General features: G+C 39.0%; 1 protein-coding gene across 3 annotated transcripts in view; it reads left to right on the forward strand.

The window, feature by feature from the left end:
- Nucleotides 1–25,218, forward strand: part of CHCHD3 (coiled-coil-helix-coiled-coil-helix domain containing 3) — a 277,263-nt gene that overhangs the window by 42,458 nt on the left and 209,587 nt on the right. For all 3 annotated transcript variants that reach the window (XM_032869054.1, XM_032869047.1, XM_032869058.1), the window contains exon 3: nt 14,480–14,561. In XM_032869054.1, coding sequence (XP_032724945.1) covers nt 14,480–14,561 — 82 coding nt within the window. The remainder of the gene's footprint in view (nt 1–14,479; nt 14,562–25,218) is intronic.

A 25,218-nucleotide genomic window follows, 5' to 3' on the forward strand; every position in this document is an offset into this window, starting at 1 on the left:
TTAAATCCTTTATAATCTGTATTACAGATAAAATATGTTAAAGCCACTTAAAAAATGTTAAAAGATGCAGTAAAATTAATTTGGATTCATTTAAATGACAACTCATATAAATGACGAAATTAGAGAAGCTTTATGTTTACTTAGAGTAGCAGGGTGGGGGATGGGGTAGAAGAGCAGGAGGGTTTGGTAAGAAAATTCCTCGCGGGGAATTCTCAAATTACTTAGCAAATTATTTTAGGAAATTGTCATGTACATTAGCAATTGCTATTTACAGACAGTAAGTTGGTATTCTAATTATTGGTTTTATTAGAACAGTTCTAGGGACCTTTACCTGATCACATGTTTTAAAAGGCTGGATCCAACTGCTAAAGGTACTTAAAAATGACATAAATACATTTTTCTTAAAGTATCTTACATATTTGGATTGTACTCATTCTTGCTGCCTTCCTATAATTTATGCTAGACAGTTTTCTATTATATGCTGTAGTGAAAGCTAATTATTTTTGGTATTTATAGAGAAATTATTCCTTACTAAACCTTCACTTCCTTCATTTCAAGAAAGTCTCTCTGTGAATTATTATTAGTCAATTTAGAGTGAGTAACTTTAAATCTTTTTCTCATTTTCCTGGAATACAAAAATGATATGGCCTATTGAACTTTGTTTGGTGTTAATTCTGATATTGTCATTTATGAAACATAGAGTTTTAATTGGCCAACTGATATTGTCACTTATGAAACATAGAGTTTTAATTGGCCAAAAATCATCAGATGTGGACCCTGTTGATGGGAAGCGTGCTATGTTTGGGAAGTTGTTCTCTTAAAGGCATTAACCTGAAAATGTCTGTGAGTGCTTAATAATGAAAACATTAGAACAGTTGGTGGGTAGATGGGTATCATCTTGTGTCTGTGTGTATTCTTGATGTCTAACATGAGCTGGAGTCTATTGGCTGCCATTTGTACCCACCTTTCCATTTCCATTGAATTCCTGATGGAGCCCTCATCCTTTGAGGACCTGTCTTGAGGCATCAGGAGAAAAAATTAGACAAGTCAATGATTGACAGAAAGTGGTTTTGGATACATTAAGTAAAATCAAGGTGATATGTAAGAATGGGACTGGGCAAATGTGATTTTAGTGAGTATGGAGAGAGAGGAAGGTACTAATGCTTGGGCATCTCGGAGCAAAGCTCACATTGGGGGAAGGCATTTTGCAGCCCCCTGCAAATTTTATCTGTGTTTGGAAACTTCATATTACTATCAGTGCATTATTTGCGACTATCAGTGGTGGTCATACACACCACAAAGTAGCTAGGTTTCCCATGTTTTTCTTGTACCAGAGTGAATATTCTAGCTCAGTCTCAAATAATGATGCTCAGTGGTGGGGCAGCACTGCTTCCAGATGGGCATTTTATTTATTTTATTTTATTTTATTTTTTACTGTGTGATGCCATTTATATGAAGTACATGAATAGGCAAAACAACTTTTCTATGATAATAAAAGACAACAGTGGGTGCTGCTCTGGGGAGTGGGGGATGGGGGAGGCAAAATAGGAACTGATTGGTAAGGAGCCCAGGAGAGTTTTCTGAGACAATGGAATGTTCTAGATCTTTTTTTAATTTTATTTTTGTTAACATATAATGTATTACTTGCTTCAGGGGTACAGGTCTGTGAATCATCAGTCTTACACAATTCACAGGACTCCCAGGTGGGCATTTTAGACATTCGTTGGGGAGCTCCTGGTGTTTAGTGGTATGGGCAGGGATCTAGAGGTCTTGCAGTGCCTGAGAGAGTTCTGTCCCTTGAAGAATTGTCCTGTGGCCTCAATTTTCTGAATGTCCCATCAGAAATTCATGCAACTGAAAACCTGCTTACTCAGCCCAGAACTTAATATATAAGCAGACTGACTGTTCTGCATGGTTTTAAGATATACTGAATTTTCTGAGAATGTAGCTGCTGGGTAGCCATAGTGAAAGATGTTGCCTTTGTGGTGACTTAATATATAAGCTCAAGATTCAGGCTGATACATCTTCTAGTGTGGTTAGGTTTGAGCATTTATATAGTGGAAAGCCATTTTATTACACATTAGTTCCTTTTTTCTTTTTTTTTTCTAATAGAACACTTAGGGTGTTACAGTGATTAAAAATTTTTGTGTCAAATAATTGTCTATTTTCAGGGTAGTAAAGGGCATATTACAAAATGTTTGCTGAAAGAAAGCAGCATTGTATCTGGTAAGGGTGAAAACCACTGGTCTCAAAGAAAGCATCTGTTTTCATTACTACCTTGGACAGCCCTGGGTATTCTAAAAGGTTTACATCCTGAAACCTACATAGCGCACAGTGTAAGTTATAAAAGTGAAATGTTACTGAAAGAGAAAAAGTGTTTTACCGTCTTTCTCTGTATAACACTGATATTGAGGAAATTTGTGGATTGTTAGGAATATATAATTATGATAAAAACATAATCACAATAAATGTTTTACTATTTTCTTCTGCTCAGCCTAACTTTACTATGGGTGATTTATTTTACTCCTAGAGAAAAAGGTTAAGTACATTCTTGGATTTAAAGACAGAACAAGGCCTTTGGTATTGAAATCCCCCCCCCACCCTTTTTTTTAGAGGGGGAGAGAGAGGAAGAAAGGGAGAGAGGGAGGGCAGGGGCAGAGGGAGAGAATCTTAAGTAGGCCCCGTACCCAGTGTGGAGCCCAACACGGGGCTCCATCCCCCTACCCTGAGGTCATGACCTGAGCCGAAGTCAAGAGCTGGAGGCTTAACCGACTGAGCCACCCAGGCATCCCCGCAGTCTCGTGTCTTAAAGATGGTATAATAAGCAGCTGTGATCAGCTGATTCACAGCTTCCATAATGCTTTGCAGAGTAGCATTTTTCCTTTACTAGAGATGACGACTACATTGAAATTCTGTTTTCTTTACAATAAGTAGAGATTTGTTACTTTAGATGAAGGACAAAATAGCACGGCTATCGATACAATTTTACTTCAAAAAAGAGGCTGATCTAATTATCACAGTATGAATTAAATTAAAAAAAAACAAAGCTCAGGATATTGCACTACAGCTTAATGAAAAATATAATACTGATGTGTATTCTGCTTTCTCACAGTTTTAATATATTTGAAGTACCATAAATAAAATATGAATTAAGCATGGGTGTTAAATCTGAATTGCTTTTTTAAAAACTTCCCAGGAGAGGCCATTGTTCTGAAGTGGTTAGCTCGTGTGTTAAATAGGCCCTTTTGGCACCTTCCACTTGATGGGCTGTAAATGCAGGCAGTGGAACCCAGAGGTCTGTCTGTGGTCCCTTACTATTTCTACTGGCTAGTAGTGGGCCAGTATCTAAAATAGGACTCTGTAGTTTTCTTCCTTCTCAAAAGGGCCATAATTAGGTCAGACATTTTATTTTCATTCGAGGGAAGAAAAGTCTTGAGATTGGGGTCCGTTGACATTTCCCAGAGCTGTGGACAGTTAGGTGGATTAGAGGGTGGCTTTTATTTTCAGGCTTTCGAGTCTTCTTTTCTTGCGCTCTGATTACATACAAAGATAATTTAAAGACTCCCTGAGAAAATAATGTTGGTCAGAGTTTAAAGAACTAAATATCCTATTTATTATTTTGTTTATTTGTTACTTAATCACTTATTTTATTAGTGATTAATGGATTTTTGGATAAAATACAATTTTTCTTGCTAAAAAGCACACACTAGTTCATAACAATAGGAAGAGGGAGGATTGATTTATGAGTCTAAGTGTTAGAGTGGTATTTGACTTTATATTTACCAAAGCAAATTACTTAGGGAAGGACATTAGTCTTGGTTAAAGCTTTTTAGCACATGAAGTGGGCTTGTCCACTCCGTCTCACTGTTATAAAATATACTTTAAAAATTGCACTGTGAACTTTGCAACAGAGTGGTAATGAGGAAAGTGGACTGGAATATAATATATAAATTTTAGTTGGGCTTCATTCCTGTACATTAAACTACCATATCCTAATGAGTAATGTATACGTTGTGTTCTCTAATCTACTCTCCAGAAACAACAACTAGCATTCATCAGCCTCTTACAGTTTTGTTGTAGATTATTCATTATGGCCGCCCTTCAAACATGCACAGATTGGCACTTTTTGTGAAAATCATCTTTTATTTATAAATTTTTCACCTAGTTCTTGTTTTATTTCTAAATTTGTTGGAGAGGCCTGTCACTGCTGCCCTCCATTGCTCTCTTTCCACTGATTCCTGATGCCCACACTATCCGATTTCCATGCACTCCATGGGATAGTAGGTAATTGTTAGCCGTGCTGCCAGATCTTCTCCAGTGCGCAGCAGAGGCTGCAATTCACGGAACCTGGAATTGGCCGTGGAGTCCTCCCACACCAGCACCCAAGCAGCTACTGCCATTGATTGGAATTGGCGCAGGAGATGAAATCTATCATTTGTGCACATGGTATCTTGGTTCATTTCTTCCTTTCCATTCCATTTCTTCTTTGCCCCTAATGGTATTTGTTCTTTCACTCCCCTCCTTCTTCTGATGTATTTTTAAGGCCTAATCCTTACACCTTTTTCTCTTCATGCATTTTTTTTTTTTTTCCCCAGAATTCACTAAGCTCAGCTCTGTAATAGTCATTCCCAAGTCAGCATTTCCTGCCAAGTCGCAAATCAAATCTGAATTTCAGGTTCAAATATCTAATTGCCTACAATTCCATGTGGTGATTCTACCATTACTTTCAACTGACTATGTCTGAAATGGAACTCATTATCCTTGTTGCCCACACAGCCTCTCCTTCTTAATTGACCATCATGGGTATTAATTTCCTGGCATCTGGGTACACCTTTGACTTCTTTCTCCTTCTGTCAGTCATGGAGGATCAGTTTTTCCACGAAAGCTTTTGTATCTTCCACACTGTCTTTACTGCCAGTATCCTAAGCTCAGGTAGGTGTTCATCACCTCATGCCACTGTCTTAAATTTGAGCGACCATCAGGATTGCCTGGAGGGCTTGTTAACACATGGAGTGCTGCCCCCTCCCCCCACGGTGTTTGATTTATGGGTCTGGGCTGGGGCTGAAGTTCTGGTGCTACAGCTCCATGGGAAGGGAGAGAGGTGGGCCTAGGGGGATGAGGCTACACTTTGAGAACCACTCATTCATTGCCATATGCTTCCCCCATCCTGTTTATCTGCAAATCTGTGCCAGAATAAATTTCCTATAACACCCTGTTTGATGCATTTTTCTGTATGTTTTTTAAAAGATTTTATTTATTTGAGAGAGAGAGAAAGAGAAAGTGAGAGACAGAACATGAGTGGAGGGGGAGGGGCAGAGGGAGAAGCAGACTCCTGGCTGTGCGGGGAGCCTGACCTAGGACCTGATCCCTGAGATCAAGACCTGAGCTGAAGGCAGATGGTTAACCAACTGAGCCTTCCAGGCGCCCTGCATTATTTCCATATTGTAATAACTGTTCTTGGTACCCTGTTTCTAAACATTTTGTATCCTAGTTCCTGCTTGGTTTCCAGGCCTCCTCATGATTAGGCGTAATTTACCCTTTTATTTTTTTCTTCCTACAAACGTGCTTTTTGGGGGTTCCTTTTCATTTCTTTCTTTCTTTTTTTTTTTTTTTTTAAAGATTTTATTTATTTATTTGACAGACAGAGATCACAAGTAGGCAGAGAGGCTGGCAGAGAGAGAGGAGGAAGCAGGCTCCCTGCCGAGCAGAGAGCCCGATGCGGGGCTTGATCCCAGGACCCTGAGATCATGATGTGAGCTGAAGGCAGAGGCTTTAACCCACGGAGCCACCCAGGCGCCCCTCATTTCCATTTCTGATGTAGGTCCTTGCTTATGTCCCACCTCCTTCATGAAGCACTCCATGACTGCAACAAGCCTTGGTAAACCTCAAGAGCACAATTTTACTTACTCAGGCTACAATCTCTGATGGTTGGGACCATATACCTTCATCTGTTATAAGGCCTAGCATAGGATTAAGTCAATGTGCATTTCCTATATAGTGAATTGATGGATTTCCCTTGTTTGTGTTATTCCTCGGGGTTACTTGATTTCGAAGAAAATAAACAAAAATAAGTTCATATGGTTGGCCGTAGAAGAGCTTAAGCATTGAAACCTATGGCTAGTACAGGAAGTTCATAATGAATACCCATCTGTCTCTCCTTTATAAATATTATACTGTCAGTAGTGGTGGTTCCAGATTTTTTTTAATAAAGATCTATTTATTTATTTGAGAGCAAGATAGAAGAGAGAGGGCATGCAAGTTGGAGGTAGTGGAGATGGGCAGAGGGAGAGAAAGATTCTCTGCTGTGAGTATGAAGCCTGACCTGGGACTTAACTCCACAACCTTGAGATCATGATCTGAGCTGAAATCAAGATTGGAGGCTCGGGGCGCCTGGGAGGCTCTGTGGGTTAAAGCCTCTGCCTTGGGCTTGGGTCGTGATCCCAGGGTCAACCCACTGAGCCATCCAGGCACCCTGAGATTGGAGGCTCAACCCACTGAGCCATCCAGTCACCCTGGTTCCAGATTTTCTGAAAGGAGGGTCCAGGAGCAGAAACCTGGTGATGGTGGCAGTGGTGTGGGGTGGGGTGGGGTGTGGGGGGAGGGGAGCTTATCTTGAATTTCTTTTTTGAGGAGCTGTTATACTTTTTACTTTCTTTCTTTTTTTTTTTTCAAGATTTTATTTATTTATTTGACAGACGGAGATCACAAGTAGACAGAGAAGCAGGCAGAGAGGGAGGAGGAAGCAGGCTCCCTGTTGATCAGAGAGCCAGATGTGGGGCTCCATCCCAGGACCCTGGGATCACGACCTGAGCCGAAGGCAGAGGCTTTAACCCACTGAGCCACCCAGGCGCCCCATACTTTTTACTTTCATTGTATGTGCTTTTACATTGTATATGTTTGTTCTAAATCTTCCCAACCTCAAAAGTTGATGACTTATTTTATGTAATGACTGATGTTTGATTCTACAGATCAAACAATTAGTACATCCTTTTTGAACGTCTGTCATAACCTGCACAATGTTGCATCTCCCTCTTTTAGTTTTGCATTGTCTGTGAAGCCTAGAGGCTGTTTTTGGTAGTTTGCTGGGTGGGTATCCGACAGTTTCTCCAAATGAGGAGTGTCACTTCAAGCAACTGACCATGTATGTTGCCAGTGATGTGCTCTTTTATTCCTTTATCTTCAATTTATTGGGCTTTTAGGGGAAGTGGAGGCTTCCATGAGGTTCCAGTTCCATGAGGTTCCCATTTAACATGTGTTTTCAGGGGAAGGGCTCTTGGCTTTTAGAGATTTTCTAGTTTGGGCCCTTCAAGTTTACAGATGAACTATCCATCCATGGCCTAGAGCAATGGTGTGATTTTGAGCAAAATCACAAAAACCAATTGTGGCAAAGCCTAGATTAAAGGGGAACTCCCTTCGTTTCTAGCTCGGTCCTCTTTGCATTTTACGGGTCTTTCCAAGAAATGTTTGAGTATGGCCACGCTCAGGACTATCGAAACAAAATGGAAACAGGGTTGGGTGATTTTGGTTCTTTATTTGGGGTTGGAGAATTAACACTGTTTAATTTATAGTTTTATCCCCCGTGAATAAAACACATCCATTTATGAAACAAAAAATTAAGCTATGCATCAAAAAGCAATATCCAGAGGTAATTATTATTTTTTAATTTAAATTATAGATCTTACTTTCCTTGAGGCTTTGTGAGGTCTTGCAACTATTACTCAGGATATTGAGACATGAAATACTAGATGTACCTGGCTCTCAATACTGGTTTTATGAATTATCTACTTAAAAATGTGGAAACTGTAGCATGTGACTGATGAGCTTGTCTGGTGCTCTTCGGCTTCTGTGGCATAGTATTGATGTGTGTTTTTCCATAGAATGGAATGTGGAACCGGTCGCCGCGAGTGCTGGTTGTGGAGGAAACAATAAAGTCGACTTTATTTGCATATTGTCCTGTTCAAATTAGAAATTTACAAAAGTATATAAATCCCGATGGAGCAGCAGTAATACAATGAAATAAGCCATTAACTCGATGCTGCTAATGCTTAGGTGACCACACTCTGTACCACTGTGCCTTCTGATTCAATATTTATGGTTATGAATGTGCATTTACGGATTTTCATTCTAACACTGTCATTAACTGTGTTGTATAGGTGGCCTCAATTACTCAGCCAGGTATCTCAACAGACGGCATTTGTTTGAAGGCAGTCTTAGGATACATTATCCTTGGGTGATAATGAATGTAACTGTCAACTGAATATCCCTCTTAGTATACTCCTCTGTGTTGTGTGTGTATGTGTGTGTGTGTGTGTGTGTGTGTGTTTAAATCAGGTTTATTTGTCTGCCAAGTAAATGGTGCCACAAATGGGTAATGGCAAACGGTTACATATTTCTTTTTAACCTCAGAGATTTATCCTTGTTATCTTTTGACTCTTTTCCCAGTCAAACCCCGTACCTTTTATAAGATAAGGAGGGGGACAGGATTTATCCTGCAACCCATGCTGTGAGTCATTGAGTTCCAATATACTGTGTGCTGTATTTCATTGATTGCATGGGTGCTCCCATTATTGTACTTAAAACAATCAGTGCTCTTTTTGTATTAATGAATTTATTGAAATTATCAGATTAATGGGTATTTCTACGCAGCTGAAAATTTAATTTGGCAGTGTCTCATGGTACGAGCTGGGGCTCAGCTGTCTCAATCCCGGCAGAGCCTCAGCCTTTTTGTAACATCTGCTGCTCCTGTTATGCAGTTACCTACATGTATGTCCCTCTTAGAGCAGATCTTTGTAGTTTCCCTTCAGTGTTTTTAAACTGGCATATGAAAATAATAAGCATTATAAATCTGGACATGACATATATCAACAAATGGTAAAACCGGAAAGAGAACTGGAGTAAAGAAAAAGATCCCAGAGGACCTGACATTTTGCTAAGAGGCAAGCTATCATTTTTATTAAGTAACTTTTGGAGATTGTTTAAGAAATACTGTAATTGGGGAGGGAATTATAGTTAAGGATGTTGCAAGGGAAATGAAGGGAAGGGAAAGTCCTAGTCATGTCCATGTTACAAAGGACATTGATATGTCCCCTGAGATTCAGGGAATCTGTATAAAACTTGAATCATAGCTTCAGTTTCAATTTTTTGTTTTTTTTTCATAGATGATGAGGCATTCATGAAGTTCTTCCATCGTTTGGGGTCTGTTCTCCATTCAAGGAACTATCTTGAATATTTTGTTCTCCATTCAAGGAACTATCTTGAATATTGTGAATCCCTCTTCTCACTTCTTCCTTCCTTGTCTTGCCCTAGTTTAAGAAGTTTCTGAAAATGCAATTTGGACACAAGTCGTATAACATAGAAGGCCGGTGAAGCAAATGGAATTCATGCTACACTTTTTCTGAGAATTAAGAACATGGTATTCTATTCCTAGGAATACTAGGCTCTGTAATAAGTAGGAGTTTCTTATTTAATCCTGAACCCAAATGAGAAATTCAGATTCTTAGAATCTCTAAAGAATTTAAGTTCTTAGAAATTTAGAATGTGGCCAAGAGGAGTAAAAGATTTTGCTAGGTAGTAAAGAATTAGTGTACTAACCAAAACATTTGTTTAGAAGGGTGTTTACTAAAAACAAACACAAATTTGTTAGGAATCATGAACTGCTTTCAACCATACAAATATTTATTATATTCAGTAATAGTTTTAAAGGGGCACCTGGGTGGCTCAGTCGTGGTTAAAGTGTTTGCCTTTGGCTCAGGTCATGATCTTAGGGACCTGGGATCGAGTCCCACATTGGGCTCTCTGCTCAGCGGGGAGTCTGCTGCTCCCTCTACCTCTCCCTTTGTGCTCTGTCTTTCTCAAATAAATAAAATCTTAAAAAAAGTAATAGTTTTAAAGAAATGATTTAGGGGGACACCTGGGTGGCTCAGTTGGTTAAGCAGCTGCCTTCAGCTCAGGTCACAATCCCAGGGCCCTGGGTTCAAGTCCTACATCGGGCTCCTTGCTCACAGGGAGCCTGCTTCTCTCTCTGCCTCTGCCTGCCACTCTGCCTGCTTATGTTCTCTCTCTCTGAGAAATAAAATCTGAAAAAAAAAAAAAAAAAAAAAAAAAGGATGTAGGGCCAAACTTGCTATAATACATGCAGTTGAAACACTGGGCGTTTTTTTCACATGTTCTGTGGTCAGTGTTGGGTCATCTACAACTAATTGAGAAAATGCTAGTGTTTGTATATGTTAAGATACATTTGCCATTGAGAGAGACAATGAAGTGGTTTTTGAGGAGATTGTTTTTTTTTAAAGTATAGGGTTCAAGTATGTGAAGAAAATACCCTTTTGTCTTAACACATTTTAAAAGCAAAGTGTTGTATGTATGTCAAAGCTGTGGAAACATACTTACTGAGCTTGAAATAGGTTTGCAGATTTCCATGGCAAATCTGATTTATGTGGCTTGAACAGTTCTCTTTTTTACTTTTTTTCATTTTACAAACTTTGCCAATCCCTAAAGATCTGCTTGGAAACTCCCTGTGCTAATAGGCAAGGTTGGCCTTTCCTGAGCTTCTCTTAAAGTAGCCCATCCTGAGACACTGACCTTCTAATTTAATAACAGTTTTATTTGAGAAAATGTTCAGATCCTGGGAGCTGAAAAGAGTGTTTTCAGAAGGGCCATTTTAAATAGTGGTCTCCACATGGTATATCTTTTTCCCTTCTCTGCTTTGGACAAGACCCATCAGAAGAAATAATATATTGTTGCTTTCTGTATTCTATTGATTTAAAAACAAATAACATGAAACTTAGATTTGCTCAAAACCCATTACTGTACTGGTTTACTTCCCTGCCTTGGCTTTGATTTGCTATTTTAGATTTTAAACTCTTTATGCTAGGTCATGTTTTATCTTTTGTTATTTTAAATTCTCACTTGTAGCTAAGGTAATTACTTTTTCAGCTGTGACCTTGGATGTGAGACCCAATATTGTATTTTTTTTTTTCTTTTTTCTTTTCCAGAAATAGCTGGGGTGTTAGAAAGACAGCTGTGCTTTGATCTCTTTACTGACCGAAACTGATGTCAACCATTTGGTGACCTTGGGCACGTCTTCTTCAGTGGCCTCAGGAGTTTCTGGCCCCTTGCATCCCTTTGTGGTGCTTTCTCAGTCCCACCCCTCTCCCTTGTGGCCTACCTAGATGACACCACCAGTGACCTCCATCCTTTTCTCCACTTCACCCATGGTGGGTGGAGGGGCTCACAGGATAGGCAGGATGGTATAGAGAAAGAGGATAAGCCTTAATGCTACACTTCCCTTCTCTGCAGTCTCTGCTGCATGGCTTCCTTCCCAACCTCCCAGCTGGTCGCCATTTGGTAATGGAGTCCTTATTGTTCCATTTTAGGTTTATCACATCATCATTAAAAAGCTCTCTGAGGATTTTGGCTTTTCCCATAGTAGGAAGCTCCTTATATAAACAGCATAAAATGCACCATGAAGACCTGGAGACTTACTGGCTCACTTAGAAAACCGATCCCATTGCTGCATACTCAGACCTTGTACGCTGAGGTTTCCCTGAAGCCTAGTTCTAATTGTTTGAAGGAAATGCACCTGAATTGTGATCGAGATTTTTGACTGGATTTTGCCTGAAAAAAGTGTTGCTGTGATAATTTGAAAAAGTCCGGGGTGGGGGGGGAAGCTGTGTGATTGTGCATGTCAACTTTATTCTCTGTAGATTCTAACTGGTATGGGAAACTCAAGAGTACAGTTTGTGTAGTATTAGTTGGGTTAAATATTTGTTTCAGTTTTTGCTACTAATTAGAGCTACCAGCTGCGAACAACTTGAAAAAATGTGCGATGTTGTTTTGCTTGTTTATGAGAAGTAGCTGGAAATGTGAAAATTGTCACCTTGTGGAGTACATAGTCTAGAACTTCATAGCCAACTGACCCCCATATAACCCAGTGGGTCCTGATTTTGGATGAGAAAAATAAAAACTCAGGTAGGTTACCTGATTGATCCAAAGTCTTGCTGATGGAAAAACAAAAACTGTTCGGACTTTTTGCTGAGCTGTTGCCGTCTGTAGTGTCTCTGCTGATGTTTGTATTATTTTAAACCTTGAATACTGAAAAAGTCTTTTAAGATTTGCCTGAATGCAGGGGCGCCTGGGTGGCTCAGTAGTTAAGCGTCTGCCTTCCGCTCAGGTCGTGATCCCAGGGTCCTGGTATCGAGCCCCACATCGGGCTTCCTGCTCAGCGGGAAGCCTGCTTCTCCCTCTACCATTCCACCTGCTTGCGTTCCCTCTCTTGCTGTGTCTCTCTCTGTCAAATAAATTAAAAAAAAAAAATCTTAAAAAAAAAAAAAAGATTTGCCTGAATGCAGACAGAATTCTCTCTACTTGTTTTGTTCTTGATTTTCTGTGACCTTTTCAAAGCCAAGACTTGTATCTTTCTCAAGTTACAGACTGTGAAGTAGGAGAGAAGCCAAACAGCAGTGTAGTATATAGATCAGAGGGACCCTGGAGAACATCCAGTTGAGAACAAACAGCCTTTTGAGGAAAACTGTACAGAGAGCCTAGTAACTTCCCTCTCAGGTCCTCCAGATTGTTGATGGCCAAGTTTGGATTAGACCTCCAATGGTATTGATTCCTTTCTCTGATTCCTTGTCCATTTTTCTGTTTTTATATTATTTTCTTTTTTCTCTTTACAGCTTTTTTGAGATGGATAAACATTTTGTTTATCTCTTCATCAGTGATGGGCATTTAGGTTGTTTTCATTTTTGGTATATTGCAAATAATACTACCATAAATATTTTGAATTCTTTTGAGTATATACAGTACCTAAGTGTGGAATTGCTAGATCACATGGCAGCTGTGTTTAGCATTTTGAGGAACTGCCAAAGTGTTCTCTGTGGTGGCCACAGCATTTTACATTCCTATCAGCAATGTATCAAGGTTCCAATTTCTTCACATTCTCACCAACACTTGTTAACGCTTGTCTTTTTGATGATACTGGGTTTGAACTGGTATATCATCTTAGTTTTGATTTGTGTTTCCCTGATGATGAATGCTGTTGAGCCGTGTTTCATGTGCTTATCTTTTTTAGAGAAATGCCTGTTTCTGTCCTTTGCCCATTTTTAATTTTGTTGTCTTTTTGTTTGTGTATTCTGGATACAAGTCTCCTGTCAGCTATAGGATTTGCCAGTATTTTCTCCCATCCTGGGGGTTGTCTTTTCACCTTGATGGTGTCCTTTGGTGTTGTTTTTGTTTTCTGATAATCCATACCTAGGAGAACCTGTCCTTATGACCTTTTCCATATCTTCATTGTTATTGCCCAGTGTCAGCTAAATTTTTAAGGTTTTTCATATTCCATTGTAATTCAGTTTTTGCATATGCCCCGAGACAAGGCACTTACAACATGGAGATCATCACATAAAGTGTCTGCCTGGTTTTCCACCTAACAGGCTCCACCATTTGAAGTACTTCTTAAGTCCTGTGTGTTCTCTTAGATCCTTCCAACTTTTTCTGGTGCTTTCTTGGTCATGATTTTAGGTAGTGTGTTCCTGGTAAAGCGGAAATAGTCTCTGCTTATTTCTTATGGATGGGTCTTAAGCAAAATATAAAATTTGTCCATTTTATTTGCTACCATAGCTGTAAGAATCTTTATAAAACATACCATACAACATCTTCCATTTGGAAAGACCAGATGTTTCAAATCAAGTTACCAGGTATTTAGAAAGCTCCAGCTGTCTTCTCAGCACTTTTCTGTGTGTCTCTGCAATTGTTGGCACTTGACATTGAATGACATATTTTCCAAAAAATATGGCTTTAAAATGCTCATAAATCATAAATGCCTTTTTTTTAAATAAGTCATGGGAAGATGCATATAACTACAAATGATTTACTGTCATAAATGGTTTTTTAAAGTGTTTAATTATATGGGGCACCTGGGTGGCTCAGTGGGTTCAGTCTCTGACTCTTGATCTTGGCTCAGGTCTTGATCTCAGCATTGTGAGTTCAAGCCCCATATTGGGCTCCACACTGGGCGTGGAGCCTACTTAAAAAAATTTTTTTTTTTGGAAGTGTTTAATTATCAAATGGGAATGCTTTGGTGTCATTTTCCTCTCTGAAGTCCCTCGCTTAAGCCTCTCCTCCCCTTAGACATGATTGTCAGACTTTAATGATAGGACATCATTTTAAAGAATTTATACTTAATGGCTCAGTCCCCAGTGGGCAGTAAGCAGCTCCTTGAGTTTATTATACATTTTGGCAGGTGTGGAAATTTCTAGGTCTCCAGGGAACTTTCAATTAAATTACTCCTGAAGTGCACTAATTGGTCTTTTTTACAGTGTTTAGGTAGTTGCAAGGAGACACTGACCAGATGGGCAGAACTTAATGGGCAGAACTTTGCCCATTAAGATCTAGCCTCAGCTTTATCTTCTGGAGTGTTTTCTTGCTTTTGTTTTTTAAGATAATGCTGATTTTCTCTCCTTCTACTCTTTATTGATCCTAGTTTCTGATGAAGAATTGAAGAGAAGAGTGGCTGAGGAGCTGGCATTGGAGCAAGCCAGGAAAGAGTCTGAAAACCAGAAACGGTGAGTTTTGTGATATATGAGAGCGATTTTGCTGCCCTCTTGTCATAATTACAAAATATTTTTGGAGAGGAATGATTGTAATAAGACTCATTATTTGTGTTTGGCTGCACTTCAGGATGTGTTGAGCATGAGAATGTGGCCATTTTCAGTTTTGGATTGTGCTTGTGACAGTGTTACCCTCTTCCCACACTTGGGTATGACCACTGTATCTCTTGTGTGGTTCTTAGCTACATGATTGCTGAGAAGTTTCCTACTCTGTGAGAAGTAGTTCTTGGGGATTCTCCAGGCATTTCTTAGGCGAGTTTCTTCCAGCAAACGCATTTATGACTGAAAATTGTATGGTCTACAATGGTGTTAGGGCTTACAATATTGTAGCTAATGATGAATGTCATATTTGACATAATGTCCATATTAACACTAATTAACTCTAATTAGTAATGTACTCACTTTAAAAAGCTGAAGATGTTGCGGAAATATGTAAAATTGGAAATTTAAAATCCTCCGTAATTCTGTCCCATTCTTGAACATTTTAGTCTTCTGTATATCTATGCAATTATTGTCATTACTAATACTACTAACAGCTTAAAGAATGTTCACTGAAGTGTTCTTGTTACAGTAGAAAACTGGAAGCAATCCAAATGCCCATTAAGGGGACTGGATGAATGAATCATGGTACATGCCTGCAATGGAATACTACACAGTCAAGTAGATCCTTATGTGCTGATTCAGAAGGATGTGGAAAGGCCATAAATTGGAGAAAAGCAATGTTCAAAACAGCATGATAATATTTTCTTTTAGTAAAAAATACTACTTTTAAAGATTTAAAGTATATCCTTATTCATAAAAGTATGTGAATACATTTTAATCCAAGATAGAGTCAAGTTCTTCCCATCTGTGCTATTTCTGAAATTTGCATTTAGCACAGACTTTTATTATATAATCATGTGAATGTCTTTCTGCTGTGAATACTAGGCACATGCCTACCACGTGTAAATGCCTAGTATGTATTTGTTTTTATTTTGGGCTGCTTAACTATTTTGTTTGTGAGAGCTAAATGGAGTCTAGTCCTCACTGACCACAGGACCTTCAACGTATAATTTAACCTGGGTCTTCAAGATTTTATTTATAAACTGAGGGATTTGAAAATGTTCTCTAATATTTCTTTCCCTTTGACAGAGTGCTAAGCTATCTCTAATTTGCTTGAAATGTCTGGAAAAGGACATAAGTTTTAGATTAAGACCACCATTTTCTCAGGAAATAGGGAAGGCTCATGGCTTAGGGTTTTAAAAAATCAAGATGTAATTAGTACTGCTAAAAGGGTCTGTGTGTATTTCAATAGTTTCTTACGCAGCACTTTATAATTACTTAATTGGGTTAGGTTGATGGAGTATATAATTAGAGAGTGAAGTTTAAATATTCAAAAAATTTCAGATCATTTTCATTAAGAAGCAAAGAAAATCTATACATTATGGTAGAATTTCTTGTCTTTGAAATTTTATTATTTTTAATTGAATTTTATTTTAATAAGGCTTTTTTGGTTAGACTCTCATATTTACTTTGCTTATTGTACTTCACATAGGATTTTTGTGTTCCTTCCTCCCCATACAGTACAGGTTTTTGGTTACAGTAACGCCTTACTGCAGTGTTTGGTTTTTGTTTTATGTTTTTTTTTTCCCCCCCTTTGTTATTCAACTCCCATTTGATCTGCTGTGGTCTGTGGAAGGGTAAAGGGCACATGAGATGAATAAAAGGTGCCAGTGAGATCCAATTTCATATCTCATGTGGACTGGGGTTGGCAGCCTCTCTGTAAACTGGACAAATGACTGTTGATAAGGAATTTATTTTCTGTCACCTTTAAGGAGAACAGAGGGTAGTACAACCTTTTTATTATTTTTTCTTATATAAAAATTTTTGTTTGAAGGCTTCTTCATGAAAACTTCCAGCTGTCAAATCTTGGCAAAAAGTGTGTGTTTGTCTATATGATAGTTCTTAGTAGAATCAATAGTTACTTTTTTTTTTTTTTTTCCTTCTCTTTCTACTGGAGAAGAAAATTTAGAAAAAGCATTAAAAAAAAATTCTTGGGCGTCTGGGTGGCTCAGTGGGTTAAAGCCTCTGCCTTCAGCTCAGGTCATGATCTCAGGGTCTTGGGATCAAGGCCTGCATTGGGCTCTCTGCTTGGTGGGGAGCCTGCCCCCCCGCCCCTCCTCCCGCCTGCCTCTCTGCCTACTTGTGATCTCTGTCAAATTAAAAAAAAAAAAAATCTTAAAAAAATTATTTTTTGAGAGAGCACGCAGGGGCCGGGAGGAGGCGATGGACAGAGGGAGAGGGAGTGAGAGAATCTTGAGGGAGCGATAGATCACGTGGGGCTTGATCTCACCACCCTGACATTATGACATGAGCCGTAATCAAGAGTCAGATGCTTAACTGACTGAGCTACCCAGGAGCTCCACATGAAGAAAGTTTCATGTGTAGTCTTTTATTTTTATTTATTTATTAAAAAGATTTTATTTATTTATATGAGAGAGAGAAAATGAGAGAGCACAAATGGGGAAGGGGCAGAGGGAGAAGCAGGCTGCCTGCTGAGCATGGAGCCCAATGTAGTAATCCATCCCAGGACCCTGGGATGAGGACCTAAGCCAAAGGTAGATGCTTAATCGACTGAGCCACCCAGGCTCCCCTATGTGTAGCCTTTTGAAAGCAAGTTTTTGGAGTCAAGAAGGATTTAATACATTATTGTATCTGTAGCCTTAATTGAATAAAGCTTTGTATGCCATTTTAGAGAATGGTTCCTTAGGCCATTGCTCTGTCACTTGTATACATGCTGATTACTAGTCTTACCTTGATATCAGGTGCCCACATAATGGTAGGTGAGTTCTCAAGCACTTAAGATTGGCACATAGACACACATATATGTAAGGAACCAAATTTGTGCAAAAAGGACTTTGGAAATCCTATTTTTTTTTTCTTATAGAATATTTATTATCATTGTATAACCTTTTTATTATGGACATTTTAAAGCACACGGAAAAACAGAGAAGAGTACAGTGAATCCATAGGACCCATCATACTGTGTTAAACAATTTTGGTTTCATCTGTACCCCATTTGCTCTGCCTATGTTGGGAATGGTAAGGGAACAGTAACATTTTTACTAAGGGAACAGTAACATTTTTGGTAAGGGAACAGTAACATTTTTACTAAGCTGGTGAACTCTCTGTCAGGGAAATCTAAAATGTCTTCTATCAGGCTAGCTTAAAGAAGGACCTTTGTTTCAGTTGGGTTTTTGGTTGAAAGACTGAAACTTAACTCTGGCTAACTTAGGAAGCAAGAACATTTTGAGAAGCATATAGGGTAGCTCAAAAGAATCAAAAGGAAGACGAGAGACCCACTCTAGCTAGTGAAGAACTGGGTACTGCTGAAACTGTACACAGTGGGGAAGAAGTAATTCCATAAAAGGAAATCAGGATGAAGGTTTTACAACAAAGGAGAAAGGATGGTGGGTGGCTAAATTTCATTGAATTGAAGATACTATTGATTTTAGGAAGCATTTGGTATACCACTAAGAAAAAAAATTGCTGCAAATTATAGCAATAATGGTTTATCTCTTAGAAATCTTATTGAAAGAGCTCATTAAGATTTCATTTGAAAAAAAAAAAGAGATTTCATTTGAATTTTTAAAAACCTATCACTTGTGTATCCATGAAAAAGGAAAACATAAGCAAAATAAATAGGTTAAGGCAGTATTCTGTGTCTCCGGGGATACTTCAGACCCCAGGGGACATGAGACCATGTCTGCAGACATTTTTGGCCATCACAACTTGCTTGGTGTCATTGGCATCTAGCAGATCCAGGCCAGGAGCACTGCTGAACAGCCTGTAATGTGTAAGGTCCCCACGTCCCCACCCCAAAGAATTTTCTGGCTCACTATGTCACTAGTGCCGCTAGTGGGAAACCCAGCGTGAAGGGCTTCTTAAAACTTGTTCACATTGGGTCAGATTCTTCCGAATCACTCTTGGACTCAGGGTCTGATGTTCTTGTTCTGTGCCATTGAAACCTTGGCACCACAGCATTCTATAAAAGATGGTTCCTCTGTCATTCCTGGGATTTTTCCAGGCTGCCAACACCAGTTGTGCAAATTTTGATGTCACGCACTGGCTGCGGCAACTGTGCAGGACTGCCCAGTGGCAGACAGCAGTAGTGAGATGCTTTCAGGAGGGGAAAACATGGAAGACAGTGGTCCTGGATCCATATTCTGCTGTCACAGCCCACACACCCTGAAAGTGCATTTGTGCCAGCTCGGAAGGGACTTCCCGTGTGTCTGTCTCATGTTCCACCTGGTGCAGAAGGCCTTTGACGGTGCCTGGCAGTGCCACACGTATGTAGATCCCATCCAGGAATCGTTCAGACAGAAGATATTTCGGTAGGCCATTGAAAATGTACCTGAACTCCTTTCCTTTAACTCTCCACTCAGTCTCACATGCAGATGTAGCCTCGTTAAAAGTTGCTTTATGTGGTCCCTGGTTGGCTCAGTAGGTTAAGCCTCTGCCTTTGGCTCAGGTCATGATCTCAGGGTCCTGGGATTGAGCCCCGCATCGGGCTCTCTGCTCAGCCGGGAGCCTGTTTCCCCCCTCTCTCTGCCTGCCTCTCTGCCTACTTTTGATCTCTGTCAAATAAATAAATCAAAATCTTTAAAAAAAATAAATAAAAGTTGCTTTATTAGGAGAAGGGCTCTTCTAAGACCAGTGACCATATAGCTGATTGTAAGCTCTGTGACTATATAGTGTACCCTTTCTTTGCTTTCTTTGCTTGCTCTGCTTCTTTCTTTCTTTCTTTCTTTCTTTCTTTCTTTCTTTCTTTCTTTCTTTCTCTTTCTTTCTTCCTCCATATCTAAGAAAACATTTACACATGGAATCTCAATTCAGGTTACTTTAGATCTGATTCTGTCTTATGAAAATCTGCAGTGATTTGCTTAGTTGACAAGCTGATACCCCCCAAATCACTGACGTAATATTAGTACACACGCTAAAATTGATGGGTCTAATTTGGAATCCTAGTTTTGCTTACCACAACATCTCATGGATGGAATAGTTCTTTGGTGTATTGGGAGTCAAGAGTAAATTAAATGCCCGTGTCAGCAGTCTGTTTTTGCTGTTATTCTGTGTTGCCTATTTTGGATTACAGCTGACCATACTGTGTTGGAACTGTAGCAGGTCAATATGGCAGGGACACGGTATGCTACAGTTTGAGTATAGACTTTGAAAATGTGGTCTTCTGCACCCTGCCTCCAAGAGTCAATCTCTGACAGCAAGAAAAATGTGACTACTTCTGACCTCTGACCGTTGGCATTTGAATTTCACCCCTTTACCTATAAAGGTGAGTGAAAGTGTTTCAGTTTTAATAACCTTTCTTCAAGACACCAGGAAGAAAGGGAATAGCTCTGTGATGTTTTAACTAACTACATCAACCAAGATGACTTGCTTGCTGTTTTTCGATGAACAGCAGTTGAAATTTTACCCCATTTTTAATGACTTGGAAAATTACCTTAAATTTGTGAGACTTAAAATAATTAATTTGGTTTAATAAATTAGTCATAAATTTTGTCAGTATCTGGGTAAGTTAGAGTATAACACAGTTCATTGATTTTTACAATTTATAGCAACGGGTAAGGGCTTATGTCATCAAATAAGGGCTTAAAGCTTATTTGTGCCTACAGTTTCTTACAGTAAAAGTGAGATTCACACAGATGGTATCTTCTGTTTAAACTCGTAATTCATTTCAGTTTTATTATTAGTTGTTTTCTGCCTTTGGAAGAAAAGGCTGGGAAAGGAAGGAGTAAAGAATCCACTGGAGAAAAACAGGGTATTAGTGGGTTAATGTCACCCTGAAAATATGTAAGTCTGAAGCCCTTTACCTGGTGTGGTGCCTTGCACATAGTGAGCACTCACGAACATTTGCTCCACTGAATCGCTGGAGCTGGAAAATCCCGAGAATCTTCTAGCAAGAATGGTCTGTTTTATAACATATACATGTATATACTATATTTTGTTAAAAATAAAAACAGATTATGCCTTTAAAAAGACATTAACTAGAGACTATAGATACTTATAAACCTTTGCTTTAAATTAGTGTAGTGTTGAATATCACTTTCCAGTTGTAACATAGATCACACATGTATGAAATTGCATATCTTCAACCTGCGTGTAATCTCTAGGTGCATAAGAATTAAAAAAAATCAACAATTTTCAGGGAACAAGTGCTGTTTATAACTGATATTTATCAATGGTGTATTATAAAAGTGTAGTTTTAACGTGACTTTTTTTTTTTTAAGATTTTATTTATTTATTTGACAGAGACACAGTGAGAGAGGGAACCAAGCAGGGGGAGTGGGAGAGGGAGAAGCAGGCTCCCTGGAGCCTGGTGTGGGGCTTGATGCCAGGACCCTGGAGATCATGACCTGAGCTGAAGGCAGATACTTAGGTGCCCCTAAAGTGACTTTTAAAAAGATCAGTTGATCAGTAATTTCTCAAGGCACTCAACTGTCACAGGCAAATGAATCTCACTTCTGATTGAGAAATATTTGCAAATAAGGTGATGAAAGAAATTTGAGACATTACTTTTCATCTGATGTCCAGATGTGACATGTACCACTCTGCTGTGATGTGGGCATATGTCCCCATGTCTGGCTCTAGGAAGGATAGCGGATGGCTTGTTGGCATTGTCTGCAAATTATTCCTTTATCTGCGCTCACATTTAAGAACTCCTTCTGTATTATAAAAATCCCTATGTAATAGAATTGTTTTCTTATTGAAGCCTTTTTTTAATGCATACTGCATTGCTGTTGTTTTATACCTATCGCTTTTCTATTACATTTGCTTGAAAGTAGATAAAGAACGAACCTGATCTCCGTGTAGGAGGAAGACCGCGTCTTAGCCACCCGCTACTTTTTCCCTGGAAGATGATTAGAAGTGCTGTGTATGTACTGGGTATGGGAATCTTTCGCCATCTGCCACTCTCATCTTTTTCTCTTCAAATGGCACTTTTCAATTTTTAATCGAGATGACTGCTTTCTATATCCAGTCATTACAGGAGGCTGGATTATCCAGTCTGTTTTATTTACATCTCTTCTTTTTCCAAAGCCAATTTTCTTTCCTATCCATGCCGTGTTGTTGTAGGAGCCTACCCTGAATTCTGTTTAAGAGACCATTTCTCCATGGTGGGAATATTAAACCTGGAAAAGCAGAATCAGTCAAGCATGCCGTAGAGATCTGTAACTTTTTTATTGATTGTAATAGCAGCAGCGGTGTTCAACCGCTTCTTGTTCACAGTTCTTTTGACAGTAATTACAGCATTTTCTTTCATGAAGCCTAGAGTTTGAAGTAATTTGTGCTAAAGTTGGTTTCTACATGGGAAGTTTCTAGAATTGATTTCTGAGTGTTCTGTGGTTCTAGTAGTTTCTGTTGAAGTTTCTGCGTTACCAGTATGTACAGTCTGCATTACCAGTACGTGCAGAAGAGAGGAGCTTGTAATGCGCTCTCTAAATCATTTATCCTTCCTCCATAACACGGACAATGGCATTCGTAGTTTATCACCCCTTTATAGGAACAGATGACTGAAATAGACATATGTGAAGTTTCTCAGTCAGCAGCAGAACGGGACTTGAACTGGACCGCCCCTTAGCCCTACCCCATCTATTGCTGAGGTGATAGAATCATACTGTCTCACATCATCCTGTAAAACATTTATTCCGAGGAAGCCCATGTATTCAAAGGGACTCCAGAAGAAAGCTGACTCAAGTGCCATCTGGTTAGGGCTAGGATTAGGAATGTAGAGCTCTGTCAGCCTTTTCCCCACCCCTTTCCCTTCCGAGAGACCGGGGAATCACCTTCATAGGCCCTAATGCTATTAGGGCTTAGTGTGAGAAACCTGTGGTCAGGATAATTTTCTCTCAAATTTGGACGCTTTGTGTGTGAGGAGGATACTTGTCCACACAGCATTTGTTGGATGGCTGCAGTTTTGTTTCTGTCTTAGAAGGTGAGTGGGCAGTGGCCTGATGTCCATTTCCTTGAGTCCAGAAGTCCGTATTTATGATGGTGGTCCACGTAGGCTGGGCTTTACCCTGGCTCAGCCCTCAGTCCTCGCCCTTCTGGAAGCCATCTGTTGATCCTGCTGGTAATGAATGCTGTGTTAGAAGAGTGTAGAAGAATGTGAGATCCTTCTATGGCAGTTCACAGTGGAAAAATACATGGAGAGGGTCCCCTCTTTCCTTTCCTGACCTTAACAGCTTTGCCGGTAGAGCCATGAGTTGACGAGCAATGTGGGCAACATAGTTGTAAATCAGATGTAAATTTTTTCTCAGCGTTATAATATTTCCAAACGTTGGCACATTTTGATGTTTAAGTAATAACCCCTCCCCCCTCCTTTCCAGGCTGGAGAAAACTGTTAAGAAGCAAGTACCTCATGTTAAGTTTCTGTTAAATATTTTGTTGAGAAAATCCATATTCTTTTGCATCCCACTCATCCAGAAGCGGATAGGGTTTGTCTTTGGAAACTTTGCTCACAGTTTATAGATGCCAAGCGCATAGAATATGCGCACTGGGATCACATATTATCTGTTGTGAAGACTATTTCCGAGTACAGGACCTATTTGCCCAACTAAAATGAGGAAATTAAAAAAATCTTAGGTGACGTTGCCTTGTATTTGTTATGTGTTCGGCACTATTCTGAGCACTCTATGTATTTTGAGTCATTCGTCCTCCCTGCCTCTGTTACCCCACTTGATAAACCAGAAAACTGAGAGGTTAAGGGACTTGCCCAAGCTTGTACCTAGTAAGTGATGAGTAGGGATTTGAACCCACGCCTATGGAGTCCGTGCACTTCTCCATCCTATAGTACTACCTTTCTGTGTGGACAGGGAGTCCTTCCTGTAAAGTTTTTCATTTATCACTGTGGGAATGAATAGCAAGCATTTACTTGGATTTTCATATCTAAAACGTAGTAAATAAAAGATAACTCGAAAATGACCTCTGCTGTGTGCTCCTGGTTAGTAGATCTGGGCACCTGCCCAGAATGATTACCATTTACCTCCTTTATTTTAGGACCAAAATCTTTGTGGAGAATTTGTGTTTAAAGTTAATATTCTTTATTTATGTAGGCTATAACTTACTATGAAATGCTTGTTTGTGTACATATTTTAAGTGATGGTGGCAGTTTGAATTTTCTTTTAGCTTATGATATTTCTCTTAATTGCTCAGTGTGGTGGCAAGTCATGTGGAAGCCGATGGTACTCTGCCACCTGAACTTGAGAGGTGAGTGTCAGCTTCTAGTCACTGAGGCACTTGTGTGCTCAGCAGGGTTCTAAGCATTGTTCAAGAAGGACTAAAGAGGCACAGGCTTTACTTTAATAGATGACTGTGGAATGGAAATCATTTTGCATTTCTCCTTTTGTATTCATCCATAGGTGTTTTGTTTTGTTTTTTAAAGACTTGGGGCAACTCTTTTATTTTGTACTGGTTGTGTCGCTTCATATATTGGGTTTTTGGTTTGTAGTATTTGTTATTATTCATTTGTGTTTTTTGTAATGACCAAAGTAATTTCATTGTAAAAAATGAATTTTTTTACATTCATTGTAAATTTTTTTTACATTCATTGTAAAAATGAATACAATGAAAAATCATTGTAAACATTTAGCTTACAAACTTCTCCAGTTTTAAATCAGTTAGAAAATGAGCTGTTAGGATGATGTGCCTTTGTAATTAGAATATAGAATTCCTCCATTGAATAACGAGCAGTGTAATGTATGGAACAATTTATTATATACTGTTTACTTACAGCTGCTTCCTTACACATCCACTATGTAGCCCCTGCATGCTTAAACCATTTCATTTGGATTTTTTTTTTTTAAGGTTATCCCATTAAGATGGTTGTAGTGTGATTTTTTGACATAAAATATTAAGTATAAAAATAGTTTATTAACCATTAATGTTTCAATTAATGATTTAAATTTGAGTTCCTTCACAACTTCTTTGAATAGATTGCTTAAATTCCTTATTTCCTGGTGCCGTTTTGTGAGTGCTGATTAGATTAAAAGAGAAATCCTGTAAAAACTCATCAATTACAATTTTGCTACAATTACAGTAGGATGATAGATTAAAACCAATCGAAATCAAAACAAAACCAAAAAAAGGCTACTGGAAAATGTCAATTAATTTAAAAACCATTACCCATACTCTGGTTTCTCTTCAAATCATATAAATTCTTTGCCTTTTAAAAACCATTATCCAACAGAGTTTCTGCAATTTTCATTATTGCTACAGAACCTGGTAGGTTTGACTTAGAAAGTCATTCCTCAAACTACTGAAAGCATGGATGTTTATTAGTTTAAAAAAATTATGAAAGAAATATGTATTGAAGAAATTCAGATAATACGCATAAAAACTTAGTCCTCTTTCCCTCTCCCCTTCTGCCCCTGCTCTTCCCCCCTACAATACTGTTCACATGTTCATACCCAATGGAAAATGTATTCCTTTTTAAAAATTTTTATTTATTTATTTGACAGAGAGATCACAAGTAGGCAGAGAGGGAGGCAGAGAGAGAGGGGGAAGCAGGCTCCCCGCTGAGCAGAGAGGCCCGATGCGGGGCTCAATCCCAGGACCCTGAGAT

This window comes from Lontra canadensis, unplaced genomic scaffold (genome assembly GCF_010015895.1).
Source record: "Lontra canadensis isolate GAN:19392208 unplaced genomic scaffold, GSC_riverotter_1.0 scaffold2, whole genome shotgun sequence".
Classification (NCBI taxonomy): Eukaryota; Metazoa; Chordata; class Mammalia; order Carnivora; family Mustelidae; genus Lontra; species Lontra canadensis.